This window comes from Motacilla alba, chromosome 21, assembly GCF_015832195.1.
Source record: "Motacilla alba alba isolate MOTALB_02 chromosome 21, Motacilla_alba_V1.0_pri, whole genome shotgun sequence".
Lineage (NCBI taxonomy): Eukaryota > Metazoa > Chordata > Aves > Passeriformes > Motacillidae > Motacilla > Motacilla alba.
Window position 1 is genome coordinate 5,835,131 of NC_052036.1, and position 27,725 is coordinate 5,862,855.

At 49.9% G+C, this 27,725-nt stretch overlaps 1 protein-coding gene across 16 annotated transcripts in view; it reads left to right on the top strand.

Moving 5' to 3' along the window:
• Positions 1–27,725, top strand: part of EIF4G3 (eukaryotic translation initiation factor 4 gamma 3) — a 143,588-nt gene that overhangs the window by 59,088 nt on the left and 56,775 nt on the right. For 8 of the 16 annotated variants that reach the window (XR_005259600.1, XM_038160021.1, XM_038160022.1 and 5 more), the window contains 6 exons: positions 10,829–10,924; positions 12,203–12,316; positions 15,676–15,708; positions 21,528–21,548; positions 23,302–23,481; positions 24,469–24,583. Coding sequence is in view for 15 of the 16 variants with exons in the window: in XM_038160021.1 (XP_038015949.1) it covers positions 10,829–10,924; positions 12,203–12,316; positions 15,676–15,708; positions 21,528–21,548; positions 23,302–23,481; positions 24,469–24,583 (559 nt within the window). In the remaining variant the exon portion in view is untranslated. The remainder of the gene's footprint in view (positions 1–10,828; positions 10,925–12,202; positions 12,317–15,675; positions 15,709–21,527; positions 21,549–23,301; positions 23,482–24,468; positions 24,584–27,725) is intronic. The other 8 variants (XM_038160029.1, XM_038160030.1, XM_038160032.1 and 5 more) reach the window with 5 other exon arrangements.

Below are 27,725 nucleotides of genomic sequence, written 5' to 3' on the forward strand. Positions count from 1 at the left end.
GTCCAGCCTGGCCTTGGACACCCCCAGGGATCCAGGGGCAGCCCCAGCTGCTCTGGGCACCCTGTGCCAGGGCCTGCCCACCCTGCCAGGGAGCAATTCCTCATTCCCAATATCCCATCCATCCCTGCCCTCTGGCAGTGGGAAGCCGTTCCCTTGTCCTGGCACTGTGAAGAATCCGTGCTCTGAGAGGTGTGTTTAATCCTCCTCCAGGCCTCTGGTGTGCCCAGTGGGGAGGGAATTTTTTCTGCTGCTGCTGGAGCTTTTCCTCTGCGGCGTGGCCGTGACCTGGCTGCGAGTGCTGCCTGGCCCTTCCACCCTGGGCAGCCAGGGGCTTTGGAAGGGAGAGCTCTCTGTGGGTGTCCTGGCCACACGGCACATCCTGGCTGCTGCGCGAGCGGAAGCGGCTTTGTTTGGCCTGTCAGATTATTGGGAATCAAAAGCACTTCTAAACTTGCCAGTGGCTTGATTTGGGGTGGAATAAACCAGCGTTTTTAATAGAAAAATCCAACTGTAGCTGTTTCAAAATTCTCCAGATCCCTTTCTTCAGGACTCTTGCACGTGAGTTTTCTGTTCTCACAGTCACGTGTCCTGGGCTTTATTTTGGTGCTTTTCAGGCTTAGCCACTTGTTGAACCACATTTTTATTCATAATATAAGAAGACAAAACAATACGAGGCAATTTGCCATTTCCTCGCATTTAATAACTTCAATTCTGGAATTCCTTCTGCAATAGTACCTTCTGTTCCATGCAATTGAATGGATGTTTTCTTGCATGCTCCAGAAAATACGCAGTTTTTAAACAAACACCATGTGTTCTGTGAAGCACCAGAGTCAGCACAAAAGTCAGGGCTTTACACAGCCTGTGTTTTGTGAGCGTAGAGGGCATAAAATATCCCTACAGCCAGAGAAACCAGGGAGATGGAGCCGTGGGGTACCTGGAGTCCACTGTTAGCCGTGGTGTCAGACTGGGAAACAGAGGAATAACCTCTGGAGCCATTTAACCTGCAGCAGGGAGGCCACATTCCAGAGGTGAGGCTTTGAATCCATAAACAGCCTGGCTCTCCTGCCAGCTGAACTGTCACTGTGCTGCTTTCCATTGAACCAACGGAGATGTTGGAGCCACAATTCCACTCTGCAGCCTGGAAGGGCTGTGCCCGTGTTCTCCACAGATCCCTCCTTATGGTGCCATTAGAAACCCATCATTTATTAACTTGTTTTAACTTTGTGCAAATTCAGATACTTTATATGTAGGGTATTTCTGGGCTTCAGTGGAATTGAGTGAAACTTTGATATTTTATCTGATTGCTGCCCTCACACAGGTGAAGGTTGGAAGAGACCTGGGATCATCAGGTCCAGGTGCCTGCTCCGAGCTGGATCAGCAGGAGAGATAACTCTGGGCCACCTCTCCTTGGGTTCTGAGTGTCTCCAAGGGTGGCAGCATCCTCTGAGATGACACATTTTTGGAGCTTCTTGTTGGCTTTTGGAGGAAAATAGGAGGCAAGCTGCAAAACTGCTGATGCTGTTTTGATGTGGAATAGGGTCTTGGCTGTTTGGGGTTCTGTTCCTGGGGACAAGTATTGTCCTCAAAGTCTATTTTGTTGGAATGGGAGGCAGTTTTACAGGACAGGTGAAAGGCATTGTGAACTCAGGGGTGTTTCTGCAGACAGTCCCAGCTCTGCTTTCAGCAGTGGGGATGTTGGAATTTCTGCCCTCAGCACACACGTACACTCCATATTTTTGAGTACCTTTATTACAGAAAATGCCAATTTGCTTAATTACATAATGGTCATTAGCAGACCACCCCAGGCTGTGAGCCAGGTGCTGCAGCCAGGGCAGAGCCTGGCAGTTCAGCCTCTGGAAGGAGCCACATGAAGCCATAGCAGAGTTTCCAGAGGTTCTGGAATGTTTTCCTGTGACATTATCCGTGGCCTCCCACCTTCAGTAGCAGCAGATTCCATGCTGATGGATTTAAAAATGGCTTTGGGAGGGAGCAGCCAGCAGCAGGCCCCCTGTCCACCCCCATGGCTCAAAATCCCTGGTTTGGTCTTGCACTGCAGGCCCTCTGCTGTGTCTGGAGTTCAGCTCACGGGCTGGAGCAGTGCCTGGGGAGAAGGAAGAGGATTCTGTTCTCCCCGAGGCTGGGGGTTCTGTTTGCCCTTGCACCTGGGGAGGGACACACACAGCCAGTGGAGCTGAGGAGAAAATCACTGAAACCCAGAATGCTTTGGGCTGGAGGGACCTTAAAGGGACCTTAAAGCTCATCCAGTCCCACACCTCCCACTGTCCCAGGCTGCTCCAAGCCCCTGTGTCCAGCCTGGCCTTGGGCACTGCCAGGGATCCAGGGGCAGCCCCAGCTGGCACAGGCCCTGGCACAGGGTGCCCACCCTCCCAGGGAGCAATTCCTCATTCCCAATATCCCATCCAGCCCTGCCCTCTGGCAGTGGAAGCCATTCCCTGTGTCCTGTCTCTCCATCCCTTATCCCCAGTCCCTCTGCAGCTCTCCTGGAGCCCCTTCAGGCTCTGCAAGGGGCTCTGAGCTCTCCCTGGAGCCTTCTCTTGTGCAGGTGAACACCCCAGCTCTCCCAGCCTGGCTCCAGAGCAGAGGGGCTCCAGCCCTGGAGTGTCTCCATGGGCTCCTCAGGACTCACTCCAACAGGTCGAGAATGTGCATTTTGTGTCTCTTTGGTCCCTGGCACAAACAGTCCATGTCCAGGGAACAGCAGGCTGTTCCTTCACCATCTTGCCTTGGAGACAATCTCATTATCCACGTTGAAGTTGGAAAGGTGCCTGTAGCTCTGTGGATGTTACCTCGGGCTCAGTTTCCCTGTGCCTTCCTCCTTTGCCCACTCTGATGTGTGGGGTGAAAACATGTAAAGCCATAAAAAAGATTGTTACAAATTTGGCTGTGCAGGTAATGACAGGGGTGATGTATCCCAAGACAAACTGCTGCAGAGAAAAAGGGGAGAGAGAGGAGTACTTCCTCCTGGGTCAGGATATTTGTATCCTTTTAAAGGCTGAGCTTAATCACAGAATCCCAGACTGGGTTCGGCTGGGAGGGACCTTAAAGCTCATCTTGTTCCACCCCCTGCCATGGGCACGGACACCTTCCACTAAAATGTTAGTGATTACCAAGGAGAGGAATTCCCTGATGGCCGGGCTTATGGAAAAAGAGGGACTAAAGCAGTGTACTTGTCAGCAGAAGGGCAGCGAGGATGCCAGCTACTGCTTCTCTGCATTTTTTACTTGTCTGCAATTTGTTAAAGTCCTAAAATCAGGCAAAACACCTGGAGCTGAATCCTGGCATTTTGAGGAAATAGCTTTAGAAAAAGCCTACATATTTAAATAAACTCACTGAACAGTCACAGTTCCTGTTTATTATGTGCCTCCACCCAAATCCAAAGCTCAAAACTTCCGAGTAAATCTGATGTGCAGAGATTTGGACCAAGTCCCACCCTGGTGCCATCCCAGCCCCTCCACCAGGAGCAGAGTGTTAGCACTGGAATTGTGTTCATTCTGGTTTTTATGTGGAGCTCTTCATCTGCACAATTTGTTTGGTGTCAGAGAAGAGCTCTAGTCCTTTTGGCAGTGATTTTCATGGGGCTTTGAATATTCCAGGTATTTTATACCAAGATATGCAGGAAAACAGTGCTTCTCAGGTGCTGATGCACCCTGCAGGGGAGCAGCCCTGGCTCAGAGAGGCAGCAGAGTAGAACTGCTGCATATTTTTGTTTTGCAGCATTGCCCTGGTGAGGATGAGCTGATTTCGGTGATTCTGGATAATTTGCAAATGAGCTGCTTAAAAAATGTGACATCCCTGGTGTGATGGGTACCTAAAACCTGCATATTTGAACACATGGCTGTGAATGGGGACTTGTGTTCAAGCAGAGGGATCTGAGAGCGTGTGTGATGATCATTGAAGTATCATTGTAATAATGAAAAGCAAACTGGGAGCATTTAGAGGGGAATTGTCCTTGTTTAGTGGTTTAATCGTTTGTTGTGCTATTTTTAAAGCTGGAAGAGTTCACAGGAATAGTGGGAGAATACACTTTATGCATTATTTGAGGGGGTGCTGTAGAAAAAAGGCTGAAATGAATAAATTTAATAATTCAGCTTTCTCCACCATCATCTGTAATATTTGCAGATGAGCTGGGTGTGTATCTTACAGATACTCTTTTTCCTGCCAGCAGCTTCCAAGCCTGTTCTGCTGAGTGCAGAGCACACCAGGGAGGAAAAAAAGTGATGTTATGTGCTTGCCAAGATGATGGTGACATTCAGGGGTGTGCAGGAGAGGTGCAGGAGCCAGCGGTGCCCTGTTTGTGTGGAGGTACCTGAGGCTGATCCTGGCATCTCCAGAGTGCAGTGACATAGCTACAGAGTGGTTTATTTTTCATTTAATACTGATTTTAGGTCAAAAGCTGCTCTGCCCTGTGTTCATGATCTCTGCTGCAGCCCCTGGGAGCGTGGTAAGGGGGACTGGGAGAGCAGGAACTTCCTTGTGCCTCCCCTGGATGCTGCTGGTGTTCCCAAGGCAGCCCCTGGATGGAGTGCAGCCTCCTTTCATTGGCCAGTGTCTGTGGGAGGAGGAGATTCTGGGCTCTTCTGGGATCTCTGGCTGAGGCTGTTCTCGCTGCCTTCACTAACACAGCTTTTCACATCAGATAAAAAGTAAAATCTCTCTGTAACCTTCAGTCTTCAGATGCTCTGCGCGTTTTGGCAGGAAGGGGAGCAGCTGCCTGTGGGGAGGCCAGGAAAGGCTCTTCCCCTGGCACTGAGTCTGTGCTTGATGCACCTTTCTCAGAATCCAGGGCATGCAGAAACCAAAGCTTGGGGGAAATCAAGGTGCTGGGTGTGAGTGAGGAGGGGCAGCCTGAGGAGCTGCTGTTCCAGCCTGCGCTGCCTGCGGGGAGTTCATTAGGGAGAAATGAAGAGACAGGGTTTAAATTATAATCCTCTTACTTTCCCAGAGCTGAATGCCCAGAGATTTCCCTCGTTGGAGGGTTGCAGTTGTTTGGGTTGCAGTGATTGAGTTGTCACAGTGATTGGATTTGGGGCTGTGGGAGGGCAGAGCCAGCCCAACTCCACAAAGAAAAGATGATTCACAATTAAAAGCCACATCCTTGCTGTCACCATCAGTCCACACTTGTGACTGAACCGACGGTTTCTGCTGCTGTGGGGGATTTCTTCACCTGTGTCTGAGGCCAAATGCCTTCTGTCCAGGCCAGTCACCCAGGGGAAAACTGCAAAAGCAGCCTCAAGGGCTGGTGCATCAACACAGCCACTCCCCTGCTCCCTTTGTGGTTTTCCTCAATGAAAATTGTTCAGCAGCTGGAAGGAAAACCAAGTCTGGTTGTTAAAAAAGGGAGTAAGAGGAGATTCCCCCTCCTGAGCAATGACTTCCCCCTCCTGTACTTGGCTCCAGGGGCAGCTGCCTTTGGTCTTAGGGGCTTGTGTGAGTAAGAATTTATAAACCTAAGGACAGAACCCTTATGAGGTACAGTATGAAGAACACTGACTGTGCCTCTGAGTGCCCAGCTGGGGGGTTTGAATCAATATTCAGCATTTAAACAGGTCAGGGAATGGCTTGGGAGCAGACCAGTGCAGGTTTTATGCAGGAGAAATGGGGGTGAGCAGTGCTGAAATGGGTTGTTGTGTTGTTTGGGGACAGAGATGGATCTCCTAACAGTTTTAGCCTCTTTTCAGACAGTGAGTGTTTTTGGTACTTTATGTCTTGACATTAAATAATAACAAGATCTTTTGGAAAATGTGTGTGGTGACACTTGGGTGAGTTTTAGCTGGGTGCTCTCCGTCAGTAGTGCAGTGATACATGAGATACACCAGATGTAAAACCACCTGGGCAAGGGACCTGCAGCACCTCGTTGGTCAGTGGCCATGCAGAAAAGGCTTTTGGGGCTGCCCGTGGCCCCAGCAAACCCTGGGTTGTTCTGGAGTGTTCCGATTGCTCTGTCCCATTCCTCCCAAGAGGTGTAAACTCGGTGCTGATGTCCACAGGAGCTGGAGCCGTGGCTGTGGGGCTGGGAAGTGACTGGGAATGTGAAGGTTTGGGGCTGGGAGGTGACTGGGAATTCAGAGGTTTGGGACTGGGAATTCAGAGGTTTGGGACTGGGAATTCAGAGGTTTGGGGCTGGGAGGTGACTGGGAACTCAGAGGTTTGGGACTGGGAATGTGAGGGTTTGGGACTGGGAATGTGAGGGTTTGGGACTGGGAATGTGAAGGTTTGGGACTGGGAATGTGAGTGTTTGGGACTGGGAATTCAAAGGTTTGGGACTGGGAATTCAGAGGTTCCTCCCAAGGTCAGGGCGCTGGCAGGGCCGCGCAGCTCCTGAGTCACGGTCATGTGCTGGAGCTGCGGGTCCAGTTCTTCTCCTCGTGTGTAACTTCAGTAAATATAGACCCAGCAGCCTTCCCTGAGCCGGGAGCATTCGGGAGTCTGCCACAGGGATTAACCCCTTCCCAGCCAAGCCAGCCACAGAGCTCAGCAAGTGACACTTTTCTGCCCGGGGCTGGAAGGGTTTTGTTCCCAAAAGATTTTTCCAGAGGCAGAGCTGGGTGACTCAGCTCTTTTGAGCCTGATGTGTGTACTTTGCCTGTTTATTCCCAGGACGGGCAGTCCCAAGGGAGTCATGTTACGCTGCAGGCTCAGTGTTTATTAACCAGCTCGGGCCTGAGCTAAGAATAACTTTTTTCAGTTGTTTTGTTGTTGGTGATTATTTTTCCTTGCTTAGCACAGGCAGCAGCTTGAGATGGAAACAGTCCAGAGAAAGGATTTTCCCAACAATTTGTGGGAATACATAAACACTGAGCTATTATCACCTTCCTCCCCTGAACAGCCACAGCTGAAACATAAAATCAGGAAGGTGAGAGCTTTAAGGGAAGCAAATTGCTCGGTCTCGACGTGGAGCAGCTCAGCAGCGCTCTGTCCTCTCCCAGCAGTTATTTGAACTTCAGGGATTCAGTCCAACCTTTAGATGCTTCAGAACCAACGTTTGTCTGCAGAGCAGTACTTGCTTCCCTGCCTTCCCCTCCGTGGGGGTTTATTTAGGGGATTTTTGGAGCATTTCCTCGCTGATCTCTTCATTCCCTCAGTCCAGCCCTGGTGCACGGAGCCCTGTGTGGCTGCACGTGACCACGTCACTTTCTGTACCCATTTAGCTGCTTGGCACAGAAAAAAGTCCTTTGGCAGATGAATAGATGCAATGCTTTAATCAGCTGATGTGTATGAAAAGCAGCAGAGTGCTGTGATTTATTCTGTTGGATCTTTGATAGTTTATTTAGGCTCCCACAGCCAATGTGAAGTTAATACCTGCAGAAATTTATAAACCACTTTTCCCTCCCTTTTCTTCCCCTTTTTATGGTTTTAACACAAATACCAATTAAGGCAACATCCCTCTGGTTGGAAACACGTGGAGCAGAGGCACTTGTTGTGCAATAGTTGTAAAACATACTTAATTAGCTGATGTTTGTGGTCTTCAGTGGGATTTGTATTGCACTTGTTCCTTACTTGTGACCTCGCACTCGTGGGGTTCATCTGTCCAAAACTGCCTTGGTTGATGACACCTTCATAGCAGAAACCCTTCTGTGGCCTCCAGTTAAGCCTCTGTGTGTTCTTTTTCTCTATTTATGCCTTCATGCTGTGCTCATTCTGGTAGGGTTTAAATGCTAAAGCAAGTTTAACCCTGGATTGTGTCAGTGTCACAAGTGACGTGTCACCAGTGAACAGCCTTTGGCACTGTGTTTCCAAATACCTGTTTTATAGTTTTGCTGCTAAAACTCAGAGGATTTTTAGGCTTAGTGACAGCTGTCCTCCCTTTCTCTCACATCTCCTTTGGCTTGGGTGATTAAAAGAAAATGGGGGCTGTTTTGGAGGTGGGTACAGACTCTGGGGCAGCATCAGACTTACCTTTGGGAGTCATATCAGAGCTCTGCTCTGTCACATGCAGTTTAAGCCTGAAGAAAATGTTTTCATGGGCCTAAAGATGAGGAAGAGTAGTAGATATTTTCTTCTCTTGTTGCTGAGGTGCTGTGGGAGCAGCAGTTTGGGATGAGGTCTCACCTCCTGTAGAGCTGGAGGCACAAGGAGCCAGTGATCAACTGGTGCATTTATTGTTATAATTTATTTATATTTCCCAACACAGTCACCTACCCCGTGTGCTCACTGCTGGCTGGTGGGAGAGATACAAGGGAGAATGGCTTTAAACTAAAAGAGAGTAGGTCTAGGTTGGATATTAGGAGGAAATCCTTCCCTGGCAGGGTGGGCAGGCCCTGGCACAGGGTGCCCAGAGCCCCTGGATCCCTGGAGATGTCTGAGGCCAGGCTGGATGGGGCTTGGAGCAGCCTGGGACAGTAGGAGGCGTCCCTGCCATGGCAGGGGTGGGACTGGATGAGGATGATTAAAATCCCTTCCAACCCAAACCCTTCCATGATTCCACGATAGGCACAGCAGCATCTGGACCTGTGGAAAAAGCTTTAATCTCACATTGGGCAAAGATCCCACATGCAGAAATTCAGCAGCAGGACGCTACAAAGGCAGGACAACTTCTCCAGGTTGTGGGTGAAAAGTTTCCCCACTTCTCCTTAGCTTTGAGTTGCTCATTCTGGAATGACACTGACACCACCAGCTCCAGCAGAACTACTCATCAAACAAAAGGGGAAAAGAGTTGATGCTGCATCTGGCATTTAAAAAAAATAGAAGACTTTTTTCCATTTAGATGTTTACATTAATTAGCTTTTGGCAGTGGTGAAAAGGGAGGGAAGGGCTGGCTGGAGTGGATTGGATCAGGGAGCTCCTGGAGAGGAGGGACAGGGCAAGCCTGCCCTGCCCTCCCCTCAGAGGATGCTGCTGCCACCAGGAGCTGAACAAAGCATTTCACTGCTCTTGAACCTGAGGCTGTGCTGCTGTGTTGGTATAAACTCCTCCAGAACAACATTGTCCAGCTCAATACCCTGCCCAGTGTGTTTGGTGTCCTGGATCACAGTAAAGGCCTGGTGATGTATTTGGAGACACATTTTATCATCATTTTGACCCAAAAAGCTGTGAAAATGAGGCAGAAGCTAACAGAAGGTCCTGCCTAGTTAAGTTGTGTGGTAGGAGCAGTGTCCTCACGTGGCTGTGGAGTCATGTCTAAGTTTTGCTTTTTAAAAAGCAGTTCCACTGTGGTCCCAGAGTAGGAATAGAAGGTGTTGCAGCAGTTGGGTTTTGGGATGGGGCTTTTTTTGGGGCTTGTTCCCCTCATCCCCTCTACCATGGTTTTTGAAGGGGTGTTTGTTGTATTTGTTGTATTTTTCCTTTTTTTTTTTTTTTTTCATCCTTGAGACCAGGGAATTCCTGTTTGGATTGTTTCTGAACTATATTTTCATTTACCTTGTGTTGCACTTTAATCAGCAGGTGATTAGTCCAGGGATGGAAAAGCAGAAGAAAAGAGACAATGCAAACTGCACCCCTGTGCTGGCACTTCTGGGGCCTCTCCAGTCCTGGGGCAGGTCTGGGAGCCTCAGGACAGGAAGGACCTGGAGGGGCTGGAGCGTGTCCAGGGAAGGGAACAGAGCTGGGGAAGGGGCTGGAGCCCCAGGAGAGGCTGAGGGAGCTGCAAAGGGGCTCAGCCTGGAGAAAAGGACAATCAGGGGGGACCTTGTGGCTCTGCACAACTCCTGCCAGGAGGGGACAGTCGGGGGGGTCGGGCTCTGCTCCCAGGGAACAGGGACAGGAGGAGAGGGAGCGGCCTCAGAGTTACACTGGCTGTTGGGAAAATTCCTGTTTGGAAAGAGTTGTCCAGCCGTGGCACGGACTGTCCAGGGCAGTGGTGGAGTCCCCATCCCTGGGGGGATTTAAAAGCTGTGTAGCTGTGGCCCATGGTTTAGTGGTGGCCTTGCCCAGTGCTGGGGAGCAGTTGGACTTGAAGATCTCAGAGAGCTTTTCCAACATTACCAATTCCACCAATTCCAGGTCCTATGGTTCTTGAGAGCAAGGGCTGTTGCAGGCTGGTGGCTGGTTTTTGTGCCATTACAATAATAAACAATTTTAAAAAATAATAATGTAAATTATAATGGTTTTGTTCAAAAAGAATAAGGAAAAAGGCACTCTGAAAAGTTATTTCTAAATGTCTCATTAAAATGCGTCATCGGCAGAGCTCCAGAGCTCTGGTTTATTGTTACTTTGGGCAAATAACACTTGGGGAGAGCATCTGGTGGGATAAATTGTTATAGCCCATGGAAATGGGTGGAAGTAGGAAAAACATGCAGAGCCTGTAGCCATGGCCTGCCTTCCATCTGGGATGATTTTGGGCTGTTCCATTGCATTGGAAATGCTTTAATGCAGCAGCAGCTTCTGTTAAACACACTCAGGGTTGTTTCTTGCTGTTTGTCTGATTTTGGAGGATTTATTGCCATCGTCTACAGGTCTGGCTGTCCTTGGAAGCTGGCTCAGGGGAGGCTTTTGGAAACAGGTGGCCAGGCCTTTGGACACACAGGGTTTTGGTGACACTGTCAGGTGTCTCCTCGGTTGTTTTCCACTGCAGCACTTGGGGAGCTCAGGTGATAAATAGTAGCAAACTGTGACTTATAAAATAGTAGTAAACTCTGACTAATAATTACTAATGGAGCTGTTAGTTACTAGTGAAGCTTCTAGTGGATCTACAAGCTGCTCTCATGAGAGGCAATGTTCATGAATTGGTCCTCGACAGAGATGGTTTCTCTCTTGCAATCTTTTCATCTTTATCTCCATGTCAGTCCCTCCAGTTGATAAGATGTTCTGTTCCTGGTTTTGGGGATGAATCACTGGATCCACTCACTTGGCTTTTCTTGTTCCCTGGCAGGCTCCTTATCCCTCAGGACAGAATGCAGCTCCCACCACGCTGGTGTACCCTCAAGCCCCTCAAACAATGAACACGCAGCCTCAGACCCGCTCGCCGGTAAGGAGCCCACGCTGCCTCAGCCGCTGCTCCCTCCTCCTTGCTCGTGTGTTTCTCTGTCTGTGTGTGTCTGTAGCACGGGGCTGGTTCTCTGCAAAGCCCATTTTACTGACCTGGAAGCACATCCTGAATGGCAAACCTTGATTGAGTTTTTCAGACACTATCCTGGTAGGATAATTTTTCTTCTGAAGTTCCTAAAGAAGCGATGGAGGGATTCTCATCTGCCTTCAAATAACACCATTTATTTTTAGCCTAGTTGCTTTCAGGTTCACGTCATTACAGAGTTCAGGTTCATTGCCAGAATCTTTCTCTTTTCTTCTTTTTTTAAATTTTTTTTTATTTTTTCTATAAGGATGTGTTTTGTGCAGGGATAGACCAAAGATCAAACACAAGCAATTCTCTGCAGCAGCACTCGCTCTCCAGTGGCCTCTGGGCCCAAATCAGTGCCACCGATCAGTTCTAACCCTGGAGGTGCTCACATGTAGCCTAGAGCTTCTGTGTACTCAGATCTTTTTGTGCTGAGCCCCTTTTTCATCCAACTTCAGGTTTGATCATCCTTCACGGTCTGTGTTTTTGGGGTGGGTGTTTATTGTGATACTGCTCTGCTGTTGTAGGACTTCAGTTCCCCACACCAGGTACTTTCTGGGGATTCTCTGCTTGTAGCACAGCTCCACGTGATGTTAGAAGACCGTCCTAGGGCATCAGAGGTTTTGCCCAGCTTCTGGAGGCATGGTGGCTTCCCATCACCACATCTCAGGGCTCTGTCAGCTGAGGGAGCAGCAATCCTGCACCTCCTGCCCCTCTGTGTCAGGACACCTTCAGGTTGCCCATAACCCCCTGGTGCCTTCCCAGCACTCTTCTCTCTTTAGAGTAAGGTGAATGCTCCTGGAGCAAACTGAAGCCTCTGAGACAGAGGAGTTGTCCACAAAACAGGCGTTAACCCAGGGCAAGGATCCCCAAACCTGCAACATCACTGGGGCACTTGCCCAGCTCTGGAGGCTTCCCCTCCAGGACATGCCAGGGTTTGTTCTGAGGCCCCTCAACCTCTATTGATGGAGGAGCCAGGTAACGCTGACTTTGAAGTTCTTTGATGTGGGAATTTGTCCTCAGTGCCCCATTCTGATCAGTAATGCAGGCCACTGCTGCTGAAACTCTTTCCTCAGTAAGTATAATCATCTTTCTCTTTAATTGTTGCAAAGCACAACTAAGCTGGTATGGTTAGAACTGGAGCAAAAACTTGACTGAAGAGCTGCATCTCTAAACCAGTTTTTTTGACAGCCCAGCAGAACAGTGCCAATACATTGCACAGAAAACTGGAAGAGGAGGAAGGTTTTGGAACAGAGTCCGGTTTACAGGTCCCTGGCTGGAAGAGGCTGGATAAAATACTGCATTGTAAGCAATATAACAAACTGTACTCCTTCTTGCAGGCAATTGTGCCCACGGCACTGTTTTAATTTCTTCTTCCTTTCTTTATTATATATATTTTTTTTACCACATCCTTTTTTGTTGGCTACAGAAATGCACTGGTTTTGCTTCTTTGCTGAAAGCACGAGCTGCCGTGGCAGCCTCTGCCAGGTGAGGTGGTGCCACAAGGGCCCAAAGCTGAATTACAACTGGGGGGTCTGACCTGGGGTAGGACAGAGACCAGGGCCCCCTGGGCTTTGTCACTCAGCAGAGAGAGAATCTGCAGGGAATTTGGCCAGTAAATGTCAAATTTTTAGTGTTTTGGCCCCATAACTGAGGAGGTCCCGAGGAAGAATTTATCTGCACCTGTCGGCCTTGTTTGTATTGTTCTGAGCTCTCCTGTGTGCAGGTTTTGCCATGTGCTCTGCTAGTGCCCATCTCACCCCATGACTAAAAGCTGCTCCCACCCATCACATCTCATTCCACCTCCCACCCCAAAGCAAATGCAAGACTAGCCCAGGCCCGAGCTACTCCTGCATTTGGTTCTTCGCTTGATTTATTTATTTGTAATTTAATTATTATTTTTTTCAGTTTATTTTTTAACCGTCCCATTTGGTGGTGAGGGGAGGGTGAGGAGGGCACGAGGAGGGTGGCAGGGTGGCCGTGCCATCCCTGGGTTTCTGTCGTGCTCTGGACAGGCAGGGCAGGGCAGGCAGGGCTGATCCAGCCCCTCCCTCGAGCCAGAGCTTCCTCCATCCTGCTCTGCATGCCAGGGCCTTTGGGAGTCAGAGCTCAGGCTTTTCTGCTCCCCCAGGACAGCTGCCTTTGCAATCTGTGTGTGCTCTGTGCTCCCCGTTAGCGTCGCTCCCGCAGCGGGAATTGCAAAGCTCCAGCTGGGGAAGGAAAACAAAATCCGGGTCCTTCAGCACTGCTGAAAATTCCCCATTAGCTCTTGGCCGTGCCAGCCCCTGTCTCAACACAAACTGTCCAATTTTAGGACTTCTGCCAAAAAAAGAGAAGGGTGTTGGAGCAATGCAGGAGGGGTGAGGTGTGCCAGCCCAGCATCTGCAGGGAGAGAACATTCCTGTGTCCATGGAGCAGTGGGCAGGACTGTAGGGAGAGGGGCGTGGGGCAGGGAGGTTGGACCCAGGATTTATAAGGTTTTCCTGTCTACTGTCTTCATCAAACAGAGAAAAAACAACCCGCAGTGTCTGTTCTAAGCCAGCAGTGACTACTACAGTTTGTTCTGTTGCTTACAGCTATTAACAGGAGTAATTCCTATCAAACAGAATTATTAAAAAAAAAAAAAATTAAAATCAAGAGCCAGTGGTGACCAGTGCAAAGTAGATGAGGGCATTTTTCACTAACTTGGAGCTTTTATTTTATTTCTTGTAACACACGTTACTTTCCACCATGGAATAAACTTTGGCTTCTTCAGATATAAACTTCCAGCTCTTGTTTTAGGTGCAGTGAGAACAAATCTTTTCTGTGCAACAGGGCTGAGAGAGGTGCCTTGCTCTGAAGTGAAGCAGTACAAGGTTTCTGCATCCCAGCATTCTCTTTTTGGCTCTTTTCTTTCATTGGTGTCTAACACAGAACGTGCAGCCCTATGGAAAGGCTCAGCCCTTCCAGGGTACCTTTAGTCCCTTTTCCCAAACACAAGATATTTGAGCTGGTTTAGGGGAAGTTCTTGGGGAAAATAAGGACTTGAAGTGCTTTTATCTCTGGAGACTCGTCCAGGTACCTGCTTCTCCTCATCCACAGAGCCACTGGGAGAATGCCGAGAGGCTCTGAGTCCTTCTGTTTTATTAAAATAGAAATGACAGCTTTTTAATTTCACGAGGTGACCATGCTTTGCTTTTTTACTCTTCATTGTAAAGCTTAGGGAAAATTTTCCAGAGTGAGAAAACTATTGGGTGAACCAGTGCAGGTCCTTCTTAATAAACTCTTGTCCCAGGATCACTGTGTGTGTCCATATTTACTCATTTCTGAAGGTTTTTATCACTTTCATCCAAGTGTCACCCAGTGCCACCATGAGGTGAAGGTAGAAGGAATATATAAACACCAGGATTAGCAGAGTAGTTCTTGGAAATCTTTAAATCTAGGCAATTTAGGGGTTTATAAAGGAAAAGATCAAATGGACCAGTCAGTATTTCTGCTTTGCTTCATGTTTGATGGCATTAGAGGAGCTGTAAGGGCTGCAAGTGAACCCAGGCCCACTTTTCCATATGGAAAATAAACTTATTAAGAAAGTCACTAATTAGTACTCAGCTTTGATCACCTTTGTGAGGCAGAAAGTAAAACACAACGAGCCCCTGAGTGAGCCGAGGTGGCTGTGCTGAGCCATCACAGCAGAGGCACGTGGTGGCTAAAATCCACGATGGATGTAGTGGTGGTCACTGCAGATAATTATTGGAGCTCTTATCAGTAGAATTCTCTGCTCTCATTGTGGAGCTCTGCTCGTTACACTGAGAATTATGGGTTTCAACACCTAACTCAGCTCTGGAAGTGGGTACCTTTTCATCTTTATTTATATTTTCCATTTCTTGCATTCATTTTTATTTCTATTTTAACAATCAGTTCCTTATTGGGAAATGCTTTTAATGTCAGCTGAGCATGTTAAATTGGGGTTATTTTCCTCTGCGTGTGGCCCAAGCGAGCGGGAGATGATTCAGTGGCCTGAGCTCAGGGCTGGGACCCAGGACCTCCTGTTCTCCATCCAGGCTGCACTGCTGCTGCCTTCAGGGCCCAGGATGGGCTGGGCCTTGGCTTTCAGAGAGGGTGACACATCCCACTCCTTCCAGGGGCTTTGCTGCGACCCCAGTGGAGGAGAACAGCTGGAAATGCGGTGGCAGGGGTGGACGTGCCAGGAGTGGCTGCTCTGTGCCTCGCAGGGATGTCCCTGTGCCTCCCTGGCTCTTCCCAGCCGTGGGTCTCCATCCTCTGCTCCCCCCAGGCCCCGGAGCGGCCCCGGCCCAGCTGCTCTGCCCATTGACCTCCACCTCAAACAGTTCCAGAATCTCCACTGCTGCTCGTTTTCAGTTGGTTTTTTGGTTTTATGTGTTCTTCCCAGGCAGGATAAGGAATGCCTGCATCCCTGAGTGCCTTTAGGATCCCGGGCAGCTCTGGCTGTTTGTCCCAGCTCCCAGCACAGCGCCCGTTGCGATGTCCATCGTGACACCTCAGTCCCTGTGTGTCGCTGTCCTGCAGCAAAGCTTTTGACTGTGTCGTTGTTATTTTATTTTCTGTGGGTTTATTTTGCATAGAGTGTGACATTTTGGTTCGTTGTGGTGTTTCTGACTCTTTGTGCCTTTCCTTTTGTGTTTGTTTCTCCCGCCTTTCCTCAGTTTGCAGCGGGGCCTCGACCTGCCCATCACCAGGTACAGTACCTGCCCCTTCGTTATCACCCTGCACTAATTGGCTGGGGGGTGGGGGTGGAGGTGACTCACCCACTAACTCAGTGGGAAAGCAGCCCTGCAGTAGCTCCTGGCACGTGCATAACCCTGCTAACAGCCACCTGCACCCTGAGTGACACTGACCTCACCCGGGGTCACCGCTGCCATTAACCACCCCACGCCCCAGGGCAGGAGAACCTCTGGGAGTCATTGCCACGGGTCTGTGGGCTTCCCTTGCCTTCTCACATCACTAGAAACTTGTTCTGAGTATTCCCCAAACAAGTCGGTGGTTTCAGTTTCCTGAAGATGTCACCTGAGAAAATCCTGCTTTTCCAGCTCGGAGCAAAGCAAACAACTTCCCAGGCCCTGCCTTTGTTGTGTGCTACACCTGGTTATCTGTCACCATTGTTGCTTAGTGTCCTTTTCACTTCGCCCACAAAAGCCAGACCTGTAGGAAACTTTCAGTGTTCAAGTTGCACCACTTGGACTTTGTAAGGAACCACTTCATTATTAAGGAGAACTAGGAATAGCTGTGGCTAATGGAGCTCAGGGGTGGCAGAGCTGGGGCTTCTCCAGTGTCAGGACAGATGCACAGGCCTGTCTGTCCTAGTCAGGGTGTCTGGAATTGTCTTTTCTTCAGCTCCTACACTTCTCTTTGCCAAAATACTTATCCTTGGGAACTGATTTTGATGATGCTTGTAGGTTTTGAGGGAACAGAGGGCACTGCTGGTGGGAAAGAGGAGGAGAGGCAGGACAAGGCAGGAAAGCTCTCTCAAAGCTCTTTTGGCTTGGAAGAGGCAGGTTGTTTCCACAAGTTAATAGGAAAAAAAAATCCCATTAATCCTGTGGTGTCAGGACAGGGGCTTGAGGCGTGGAAGGTTTGTTCCAGGGAATTGTTTTATTCTCACTTCAGTCGTGTTCCTGAGCAGTTGAACACTGGGATGAGCAGTGTGGGGAGAGCAGCTAAGTGTTAGGTGGGCAGAGCCCCCAAAATCCCCGTGATCCTTGTTCCTTCCAGCTCAGGGAGCAGCAGGGGAGCTGGAGCCTTCCAGAGCAGGGCAGACAAAGGAGTGTAAGGAGTAGAGTAGGCCATGTGCAGCTGTTGGCTCATAGGCAAAGGTGGCATGGGACATTTGGGACAGTGATTTCTGTGTGTGGCTGGACATGCATGGGCAGAGGAATGTTTGCAGGATGACTGCAGGGGCAGCCTGGGCAACGATGGGGGCATCAGGATCTTGTTTAGATGCTTTTGTTGTATAAACTGCAGGTCAGTGTTTATACTGCACGATACAGAGAGTGCATTACTGCTCTGCAGCTCCTCAGTTCCTTCATGGAGGAAGGGATGTAGTCACTGGGAGTCATTTCATGTTCTCCTAACATTTACTGAGCTTTCTTTAGCAGGTTTTGGCCCATGAGTCTTGAGGCAGCCTTGGAGGAAATATTCCCGTGACTGGGGCTTTACTGGTGGGACTTGGCCACCAGTCTGTCAGAATGGGATCCAAAACTTTCCTTTGGACTCAGTTATGGCCCTGCCCTTACTGTGCTTGTAAATTCTGAGTGTTTTCCTGATTTTATCACAGTTAGATTTTTGTCTCTGTTACTTTTGAATCTGCTTATAATGATCTGTGAGAAGCTGTCACCATTAGGAAAATATTCCAGGCTTTATTCCCAGTTACATCTGTCATGTGCTGCACCAGGACAGGCACAGAGACTCCTGGGCTGTGGATGAGCTGTTTGTTTGCTTTACCCCAAAACACCCATGGTATGGATTGGGGGTGCAGACAGGGACTTTGGCCCCTGCCACGTGCAGGAGGGTCACAGCTGTGGGAGCAAGTTCATCCTGAACCCAGCACTCACAGGGAGCTCGAGACCAACAGAAATAATTATCCTCACAGGAGAGTTTGAAACTTGGTTAAACTGTGTAACACAAGCTGAGAGCTTTGAGACTGAGATTTGTAAGCTAGAAAATGCTAAATAAGTAAATTGGCCTCAGCAGGGCTAATATTTACTGCAGCAACTCCACCTTCCCTTTGAAGGCAGCAGCAGCACAGTGGGGTTTGCAATTCCCTGTGTTCCATCCCAGCTTTTATTAACATGTGCCTTGTATTGATTCTGGGTCTCCTTCAGGCAAATAATGGATTGTTCTTCAGTGTTACTGCCTGTAATTATTAGATCTTTAAGGTCCTCAAATGAGCATGATTTAAGCACCTGAAGTTGAATGACAGCTTTATGAGCAGGGTTTTTTTCCTGGATGGAAATGCCTGCCCTGGAGTTGGACAGTTACAGTGGGAGTTGGGGAGCCAGTTAATGCTGAAGGAAGTGTGACCCCACTGTGAGAGAGAAAATAGCACAGATTTAGGGTGTTACCAGTAGTGGCTGAAGGGAAATGAAATAATTGCAGCAGTTCTGACTGGCAGTTAAGTGTGCATCAGTAATCCCTGATTCCGAGATCACACACTGAGGATCTGCAGGAAAACCTCACTTCATAGGAGACAGAAAACAGCCCCTCCAAAGTTTTTGGGCAGTATTTTTGACTACACTGTCAGCTTGTGTTTTTTCCCCAGATGCTGTGGCACATGTAGCTATTCCCTGCTGGAATTGCTGCTCCATGTCCCACTTCCTGCACAGACTTTCTCTGTTTTTTCTTTCTTTCTCTGTTTTTTCTTTCTGAATGAGGCTGTGAGTCACTTTGTTGCTTCTGATCCTCACAAAGCACAGTTGAGAACAGCAGTTTTCTTCTGACCTGAGCTCCAAAATGCAAATTTTTGTTACATTTGAATCTGCCTAAAACCCCTTCACTTATGAAGTGACTTGGGGAATGTGGGGTTTATTTTAGAAATGGGTGCTCAGAAGAGGCTGGTGTGATTAAAAACAGAAATCAGAAATACAAATTGAAGTGTGGTTGTTTCCTTTTGACTTGAACTGTGTTTGAGATGGGTTTGCTGCTCGTGGCTCAGCCTCTCACTTGAGGTTGCTGGTGGAGTTTATTCCAGTTTTAGCTTGAGGTTGCTTGAGTTCCTCTGGGTATGACTGGTACAAGAGAATGGGCTTGGCTGGATGCTGGTGGGACTTGGAGAGGTTGGGAGTTCACTCCCTGAACTGACCCAGCTGACCGTTTTGTAGCTTTTTGGGGGTATTTCAAGTCAGAAAGTGATGGGAAACTGCTGCAGTCACTTCCCTGTCTGTATCCTTGAGTGTGTGAAGGAGCTGCCGCATCTAAATACCAACAACACTTTTCCCCTTCATTTTATGCTTTAGTAAATAATAACACAGGGGGAGTCAGAGGGGAAGGAAAACGAGCTTTGCCTTGAGCCAGCCAAAAGAGCTGCACTGAGGTGCTGGGGAAGCAGGACCTGGGGGTTTGTGCTGCAGCTCCTGCTCCTGGAGGAGGGACAGCACCAGAGGAAATGGCCTCATGCTGCACCAGGGGAGGTTTGGCTGGGATATCGGGAGAATCTCTTCATGGAGAGGGTGGTCAGGCACTGGAAGAGGTGGAGTCAGCATCACTGGAAGTGTTCAAACAATGTGTGCATGTGGCACCTGGGAACATGGGCTAGGGATGGACTCAATGATCTTAGAGGATTTTTCCAACCTAAACAACTCTACAGTTCTCTGATCTTCACATCTCAGGGCTGCAGCTCCTCAGTTCCTACTGCATTGCCCATGCAGGCAGCTCCTCCCTCCCCCAGGCCAGGCTCAGATTATCCCACCAGCCTTCCTGGTGGCACCAGAAAAACTAAAAATTAATAGCAGGGGCACGAGAAACTTGAGTGAAGTGCAGAGCTTGGGTGACAACTTCAACTTTCCTTTTGCTGCCGTTCTCCAAACCTCCCACCGGGCTCCATGGACCCATCACAACATCCAGCCATGAGCCTAGGAAAAAAATAAATGAATGCCCATGTTTGCCAGACTGAGCTCAGCATAGGTTTGTTTTCAGGCTCTTACCCCAGGTTTCTGCTTTGGTGCAGCTTTGGGGTCCAAGGGAGCGTTCCTGGCACTGGGAGCCGTGGCCTGGAAATACAGAGCATGTGGCAATCCTGTGAAAAGCAGAGCTGGCTGATCAGAGGGGGCTGGGCTCTCCTTGATCTTTGCCTTTCCCAGCACGTTGATCATTGATTTTATTACTCTGGGCACGGACTGATTGGGAAGAAAATGAAGATGATGATGGTAAATAAAAGGATTTGGCAGAGTTGGGGTGTTTGAGCAGTGACTAAAGGGAAAATGGCAAGGAAGGGCAGAGGGATAGGCAGGAGGTTTGGAGTGGAAGAGCCCCAGGCTGTGTCCCAGCAGGGGAGCCTTGGGAGCCTCCAGGGAGCAGAGGCTCTGGGAATGAGCAGCTGTCCTTGCCCCAGGAGCTCCCAGTGCTGGGAGTGTTCCCTGGATGCTCCCTGTTGGTGTGAGCAGGTTCTGGAGGTGCAGCAGAGCCTGAGGAGCAGATTCCCTGGGTTGAGTCTCCCCATCTCTGGCAGTGGGGGTTTTCCTGCACTGCCCTGTGGATGGAGGTGCTGTTGATAGAGAGAGGTTCTGCCTCCAACCCTTTTCACTCTGCATAAACACACACCTGTGTAGGGCTCAGTAAATTTTTCCAACCCTCCCTCAGTGAGACATATGCTGCAACATCCTTACAGCTTAAAAATGACCATTACTCAGTGAATTACAGTGAAAAAAGAAAGACTTTTACACTTCTTGGTGTCTTTGGAGATCAAAAAATCACAAACTCAGGTGATTCTCTCCAAAAATTCAGCAGCTGTACTTGGTTCATGCCACACTCCTGCATCTCCCCCACATCTCACAGCCTCACACAATTTTTATCAGAGCAGGACCATGGCAGGCTGTTGTTCTTCTCATTTGCTTTCTCCACCCTCAATTCCAAACTTTTCTCCCCAAACAGTTCTCTTCTCCCGGTTCAGGTCACACTTCCAGCGTGCTGGGGACAGCTCTTCATCCAGGCTGACAGGGTGGACATAAAATCATTGTGCTCACTTTAACAATGTCTGGTTATCTGAAAGAGTCATCCAGGGCTTTGCTGGAGAGTTTGTTTGCTGTGGGGAACAGCTCAGGCGTCATGAAGTCTTCAGCAGCACCAGAATGGCCATGTTAAGCTCATTGTTATATTGAGGACAGAGACATCACAACTTCCTTCTGTCCTCCTCACCCTTCCCAAACCTGGGGTGGATCATCCCAGCTCATCCCTTCATTCCCCTCTCTTCTTTTCTCGCTCCTCCTGGCACAGTTACTCCCTGTAGCACATCACTGCACAGCAGCCAGCAGGATTCAGTGTGATGTGTGGTGGCCTAATTATTATAATTACTTTTTACTGAACAGTTAAATATGTGGCATTTCTTCCCCTCCCAGTCTTGGTGCAGAAAAGGAAAGAAATCCATGATTGGAGCCAGGGTTTCTGCTTTATCTGCTCTCTCTGTACCACTGAAAGAGACCAGAAGGAGAAATATTTGATGTTTTGGGAACAGAGTAAACATAAAGTCTTTCTGTAGTGTCACATTTCATGCAGTAAATCATGATTTGATTGGGTTTTTTGTTTGGTTTTTTTAACTTTTATACTTCGATGTGAAACTTTCCTAGGAGAGTTCTGACCCTGTGGGATTCTGGCAGCAGGGTCCCTGGTACCACTCAGTGTCTTTTCCTGGCTGTTTCTGGAAGGGATGAGTCAGATCAGGGCAGAAGCTGACTGGAGCTGTGTGCATTTAGGGTGCATGTTGTATCCTGTTCCTTCCTGTTGATCTGTAAGCTGTTCCATTGGCTTTCTTTCTGTTTCCTGCTGCTTTCTTGCTTCGTTATTGAAGGGAGGATTCAGACCTATACAGGTAACTCCAACTCCTGGTTCTGCATGGCATCAGTGTCTCTCACCTGGTCACTCCTCTGTCAGTGAATGCCTCAGCGTGCGGTGCATCCCTCACCTCCTGAGCTGTGAGCTGCAGAGCCAGGGCCTGCAGCCCAGTGCCCCTCCTGGTGTGCAGAGCCAGGGCCAGCCCAGTGCCCCTCCTGGGGTGCAGAGCCAGGGCCTGCAGCCCAGTGCCCCTCCTGGTGTGCAGAGCCAGGGCCAGCCCAGTGCCCCTCCTGGGGTGCAGAGCCAGGGCCAGCCCAGTGCCCCTCCTGGGGTGCAGAGCCAGGGCCTGCAGCCCAGTGCCCCTCCTGGGGTGCAGAGCCAGGGCCTGCAGCCCAGTGCCCCTCCTGGGGTGCAGAGCCAGGGCCTGCAGCCCAGTGCCCCTCCTGGGGTGCAGAGCCAGCCCAGTGCCCCTCGTGGGGTGCAGAGCCAGCCCAGTGCCCCTCCTGGGGGGCAGAACCAGAGCCAGCCCAGTGCCCCTCCCGGGGTGCAGAGCCAGAGCCAGCCCAGTGCCCCTCCCGGGGTGCAGAGCCAGCCCAGTGCCCCTCCTGGGGTGCAGAACCAGAGCCAGCCCAGTGCCCCTCCTGGGGTGCAGAGCCTACAGCCCAGTGCCCCTCGTGGGGTGCAGAGCCAGCCCAGTGCCCATCCCGGGAGGCAGATCCAGAGCCAGCCCCGTGCCCATCCCAGGGCAGAGCCAGCCCCGTGCCCATCCCAGGGCAGAGCCAGCCCCGTGCCCATCCCGGGGGCAGAGCCAGCCCCGTGCCCATCCCAGGATGCAGAGCCAGCCCCGTGCCCATCCCAGGGGCAGATCCAGCCCCGTGCCCATCCCAGGGCAGAGCCAGCCCAGTGCCCATCCCAGGAGGCAGATCCAGAGCCAGCCCCATGCCCATCCCAGGGGCAGAGCCAGCCCCGTGCCCATCCCAGGATGCAGAGCCAGCCCCGTGCCCATCCCAGGATGCAGAGCCAGCCCAGTGCCCATCCCAGGATGCAGATCCAGCCCCGTGCCCATCCCAGGATGCAGAGCTAGCCCCGTGCCCATCCCAGGATGCAGAGCCAGCCCCGTGCCCATCCCAGGATGCAGAGCCAGCCCCGTGCCCATCCCAGGGCCGCTCCCAGCACAGGAGGGCGAGCATGGGCTGCTGCCAGGGCGTTGCTTGGCTGCCTGGGCCTGGCCCATCTGCCGGGGCAGCACCTTATGCCAGCGTGGTGCAAGGCTTTGGGACCACCCTGGGACAGGTTGCCACCCTTTGGAAAACAGGGCAGGACAGGTGACCTGGATGTGAAGGAGAGGCACGAGGTGCCTCTGGCCTCTGTGAAATTCTGGATTTTTAGCTCTTCTGGAGATAAATTGGAACAGTTGCCTTGATGTTTTAATTCCCTGGGGTATTTATAAAGGTGGGGTTTTTAGCAGCTAGCCCACCTTATAAAAAGGAAATTAGAAAATCTCATTTTCCTAAAGTTGGCTCTGAAGGTTTGCCTGTAAAATTCAGGAGATGCAAACTAATAATTCTTAGTTTGTAAAGTTTCTTGCCTGTTTCTGCTTTGTAAAATAGAAAGCCATAGATGGCCCTGCTGTTCACAGGGAAACACGGACTGTCCTGCAGTTTTCTGGAAGTGTGGCAACCCCTGGAAACTAACACCATAACTATAATATTCTGAGGCTATTTCCAGTTCTTTCCCAGGAAGTCTGACCAGTTCTTTGTTTTCTCTCCTCTCTCCCTCCCCTCTCCTAGTTTTTTCAGAGGCCTCAGATCCAGCCTCCAAGAGCCACCATCCAGAACAGCAGCCCCTCCATCCGTCCCGGAGCGCAGACCCCGACTGCCGTGTACCAAACCAACCAGCACATCATGATGGTGAACCACCTGCCGATGCCCTACCCGATGCCTCAGGGCCCCCAGTACTGTATCCCACAGGTAAAGCCAGCACCCAGGCACCTGAGGAGCTGCAGAGCCACGTTTGCTCCGTGGGGGTTGTCTCAGGAGCCGCCAGGAGGGCGTGGGGACGTGTCTGTGAAGTAAGACTGGTAGTTGCATATAGTGTGGCAGGGAGGTCTAGATCAGGTATTGGGAAAAGTTCCTTCCTGGAGAGGATGATGGGGCACTGGCAGAGGCTGCCCAGGGCAGTGGTGGAGCCAGCATCCCTGGAAGTGTTGAAGAAACGTGTGGATGTGGCATCTGGGGACAAAGTTTAGGGGTGGGCTTGGCAGTGCTGGGGGAGCAGTTGGACTTGGTGATTGTGGGGGCTTTTCCAGGCTAAATGATTCCAGGATTCTGTGGTTCAGCCTCTGTCCTTTCTCTGTATGAAGTATTTGTTCTTCTGTGCATGGAGGCAGTAGGAGCCAATCACCTCTTTCAGGCCTCCCTCAAACACGGTAGGAAACCAATGTCTTGGAAAATATTGAGTGCTTTAAAAATACCTAATTTGACTTAATAGATCCACAGGCACTCCAGAACCTCGGGCCTCATAACAGTGTTGCAGTCAGAGCAGGGACTCTGTTCTACCTCAGCTCCTGTGTCCTCCCTGCCTTGGCTTTACCTCACCTTTGGCACTAATATTTGGAGAGGTTTAGGTGGATATTAGGGAAAACTCCTTCATGGAAGGAGTGGTCAGGCACTGGCAGAGGATGCCCGGGGCAGTGGTGGAGTCCCCATCCCTGGAAGTGTCCAGACAACGCGTGGATGTGGCACCAGGGGACATGGTTAGTGGTGACCTTGGTGGTGCTGCTGGTTGATGGTTGGATTTGATGATCTTAAAGATCTTTTCCAACCTTAACAATTCCATGATTCTGTGGTGCCCAAAGCTGTCATTAACCAGTGAGGATCAGATGCCTGTTGATCAGGGGGGCTCAGTTACAGGTTGCCCCAGTCCTTGTACAGTGATGGTTGTTTTTGTCTCCCCAGTATCGTCACAGTGGCCCCCCGTACGTCGGGCCACCGCAGCAATATCCCGTGCAGCCCCCGGGACCAGGACCCTTCTACCCAGGCCCAGGTCCTGGAGAATTCCCCAATGCCTACGGTGAGTTCTGCTTGGAGACTGCTTACAGTCTTGGTGTGTTTTTCTGTTGTCAAGCTGAAGATTTATAATAACAAGCTGGATTAGCATTTGTTTGAACTTCAAATAGCTGCTAAATTTGGTGGTGTCACAGCCCTGATTATTCACTCCTGAAAAATCCCAGAGTATTGTTTGTGTGAGTGTGTCAGGAGAGGCTGCAGCTGCCCAGGATCGCCTGTGGCCAGCAGTGGGGCTGGTTGTTAGTCCCTGCTCAATCATTATTATTTATATTGTTATTTTGATTTATATTTATTTTTATGATTTCTATTATTTATTTATACCCCCAGGTATTGTGGGTACATTTGGCAGTCCTGGTTTTCACTGGGCCATGCCTGGCATTGCCAGTTAACAGCAGTTAACAGTTCTTATCCCAGTGTTTCTTGTTTGGTGTGTGCTGGGGATAAGAACAAGCCATGTGGGTTTTTCCCCCTACAGAGGCCAAAGCTTGGCCTTTTCATGCATTTGGTCACTCTCTGCTCCCTGCCTGCTGACATTCTGCAGCCTGTTAGGGGCAGACATATTGTCAGGCTCCCGTGGGAGTTCTCTGTTGGAATTTTGGAGCCTTGGGGTGACTGATTCCCTTCCAGGCTGACCACTAACAGCCCTGCTCCCTTGGCAGAATTGCAGTTTGCTCTTCACACACAGAGATCCCTTTGGAGGGAGGGAAAAACCCAGTAGCTTCTCTGTGCATCATTCAGAAAGGTCTCTTATTTTTCCTCTTTTCCTTCTCTTATTCATCTGGTCTGTGTGGAACTCATGGGAATTATTGAAAGGTTGTCGTGAAGCCTTTGAACCTGGTAATGCAATTTCAGAATAGGAGAGAGGGTAAATACAGGGCAGCTACTTCCTGGTGGTTTATCCTAGAGAAAACAGAAGAAATATTGTAATGGTTCTTCAAATCTGATCCACTAGATGAGGAAATTGCCCAGTATTCCTCATTTTTTGTGCTGTTACAGGTCTGCTTTCTTACTTCCTGCTTGCTTGGTGCCATTTATCTGTCTTCACTCCTGTAATTAGGAAAAGGTTCATTTCCAGCTCCTTTCCTCTCCTGGAAGCACCTGGGTTTTTGCAGAAAATCTTGGAATCTTTCAGTCCCAGCTTTGGGTTGCTGCAGGTGTGGAGCATCAGTGGGTGAAGGCAGAGCTCTCTGTCCTGCAGAGTTTTCCAGGCAGGGAAGGTCTCACCAGGGACTTACCCACCTTTCCCTCCTGTCACTCCCTTGCTGTGTATAGGGACTGGGAATGCTCAGGCTCTCTCCAGGTGCTGCCAGGTTTGGGGAGCAGCTGAATCTACAGTCCAGGCATGGATAATGCTGCTGGCAGTGCCTTGGACTTGTAGCCAGCGTGGCTGCTGGATATCAACATCGTTACAGTTGGGCAAGACCTAAAGAAGGCGATGAGGGAAAATACAGAGGAAGACAAAACCTGGGAGGATGGAGAGTGCAATTTTATAACTCAGTTTTGCAATTTATCATTCTCTGATGTCAGGGAGTTTCTGTACAACCCAGGGAAAGACCTTGAAGTGATCAGTGGGTAGGAGAGAGAAGAAAAGTTGGGTGCTGAAGAACTGGAAGGGATCAAAGGCAGGGAGCAGAGCAGAGAGTGTGGCACTGGCAAATGCACTTGGCTTGTCACAGAAGCTGTTTCTTCCCAGAAATTATTCTTTTCAGGATTTGAGTTTTGAAAATACTTTTCATAAAGGGAGAGTCATTCCCTGAGTTCTGCTGGAGCTGCCTCTCCAGCAGGGATCACATTGCAGGTGATGGGGTTAGATCTGGTTTCTAGGAGACTACCAGTGAAGGGAATTCACACCTTGCAGGATCCCAGGCTCCTCCTGTTCCCTCACCTTACCCAGGCTCTGCTTGGACACCTGCTCATCAGCAGGGTTCATTGAATCACCAAATCCCAGGATGGTTTGGCTTGGAAGGACCTTAAATCCCATCCAGTCCCACCCCCTGCCACAGGCAGGGACACCTTCCACTATCCCAGGCTGCTCCCAGCCCTGCCCAGCTTGGCCTTGGACACTTTCAGGGATCCAGGGGCAGCCACAGCCGCTCTGGGCAATAATTTTTGATTCCCAGCCTGCAGAGATGCAGATAGAGACTTGGGGCCAGATCTGAAGTGGCTCTGCTGACCCTGGCATTCAAAATGAGACATTTCTTGAGTGATTCAGCCCACACAGGAGTGTCACTTTGAGCTCCTTGATGCCATGCAGTGCTCCCTGCTTGCACAAGAAAGGTTTCCTCTGTGAGGATTGCAGACAGGGAGCCTGCTCTGAGCTGGGGCTTTCCAGCTCTCAGCAGGAGGAATGCATCTTTGGAGTTGCAAATCAGGCTGTGCTGGGCTGGTTTAATTTGCTTTCTTGGATTTCACCCTTTGCCTGAGATCCGGCAACCTCCCGGTTGGGTTACAGGCACAATCCACATTTTCATACCCAGTTAAAGGTTAGCTCAGCTGAAGAATAGATCAGATTGTGCCAGAGGCAAGTGCAAGCACTCAGTTCATCCAGCATCCATGCCTAGAAGGGAGAACACCCAGCAGCACCTTAACACATTCCCCTGACACCTGATCCACGGACAGGAGGCAGCTCTGCTCTGCCACCCTGATCTCTGGTGTGGTCTTAAAGCACTTGGTTATTCATTGAGCCACTCTCATTCCACTGAGAAAACCACAATGAACCACGCTGGCTGTTAGGAATGTGATCAGCACCGTGCTGTAATTCTGCTCTCATCACCGTGGTCATGCTTTTTGTGTGTTGCAGCATGAGAAGAACATTGCTCATAATTAAATTTTCTGGTTGTGCTTCCAAATAGGATGCAGTTGACCTTGCAAATTGTTTGTATTGGTTAGACTGAATTTCTCTACAAAGGCAGAAAAACCCTGATAAACCAGCAGCAAACCCAGCAGAAAACCTTCCTGTTTGTCAGGCGGAGGAGCACAGGGATGGTCTTGCAGTGCCTCTGTGGTGTCCACAGCCTCTGAGAAATGGATGATGTACACGGCCAATTTTGGGTCATGGAAATCAAATAAGAAATGATGACTGAATCTTGTCTTGATGGAGCATCAGCTCCTGTTCAGTGGCTCTGGAGCCGAGCAAACACAGCACT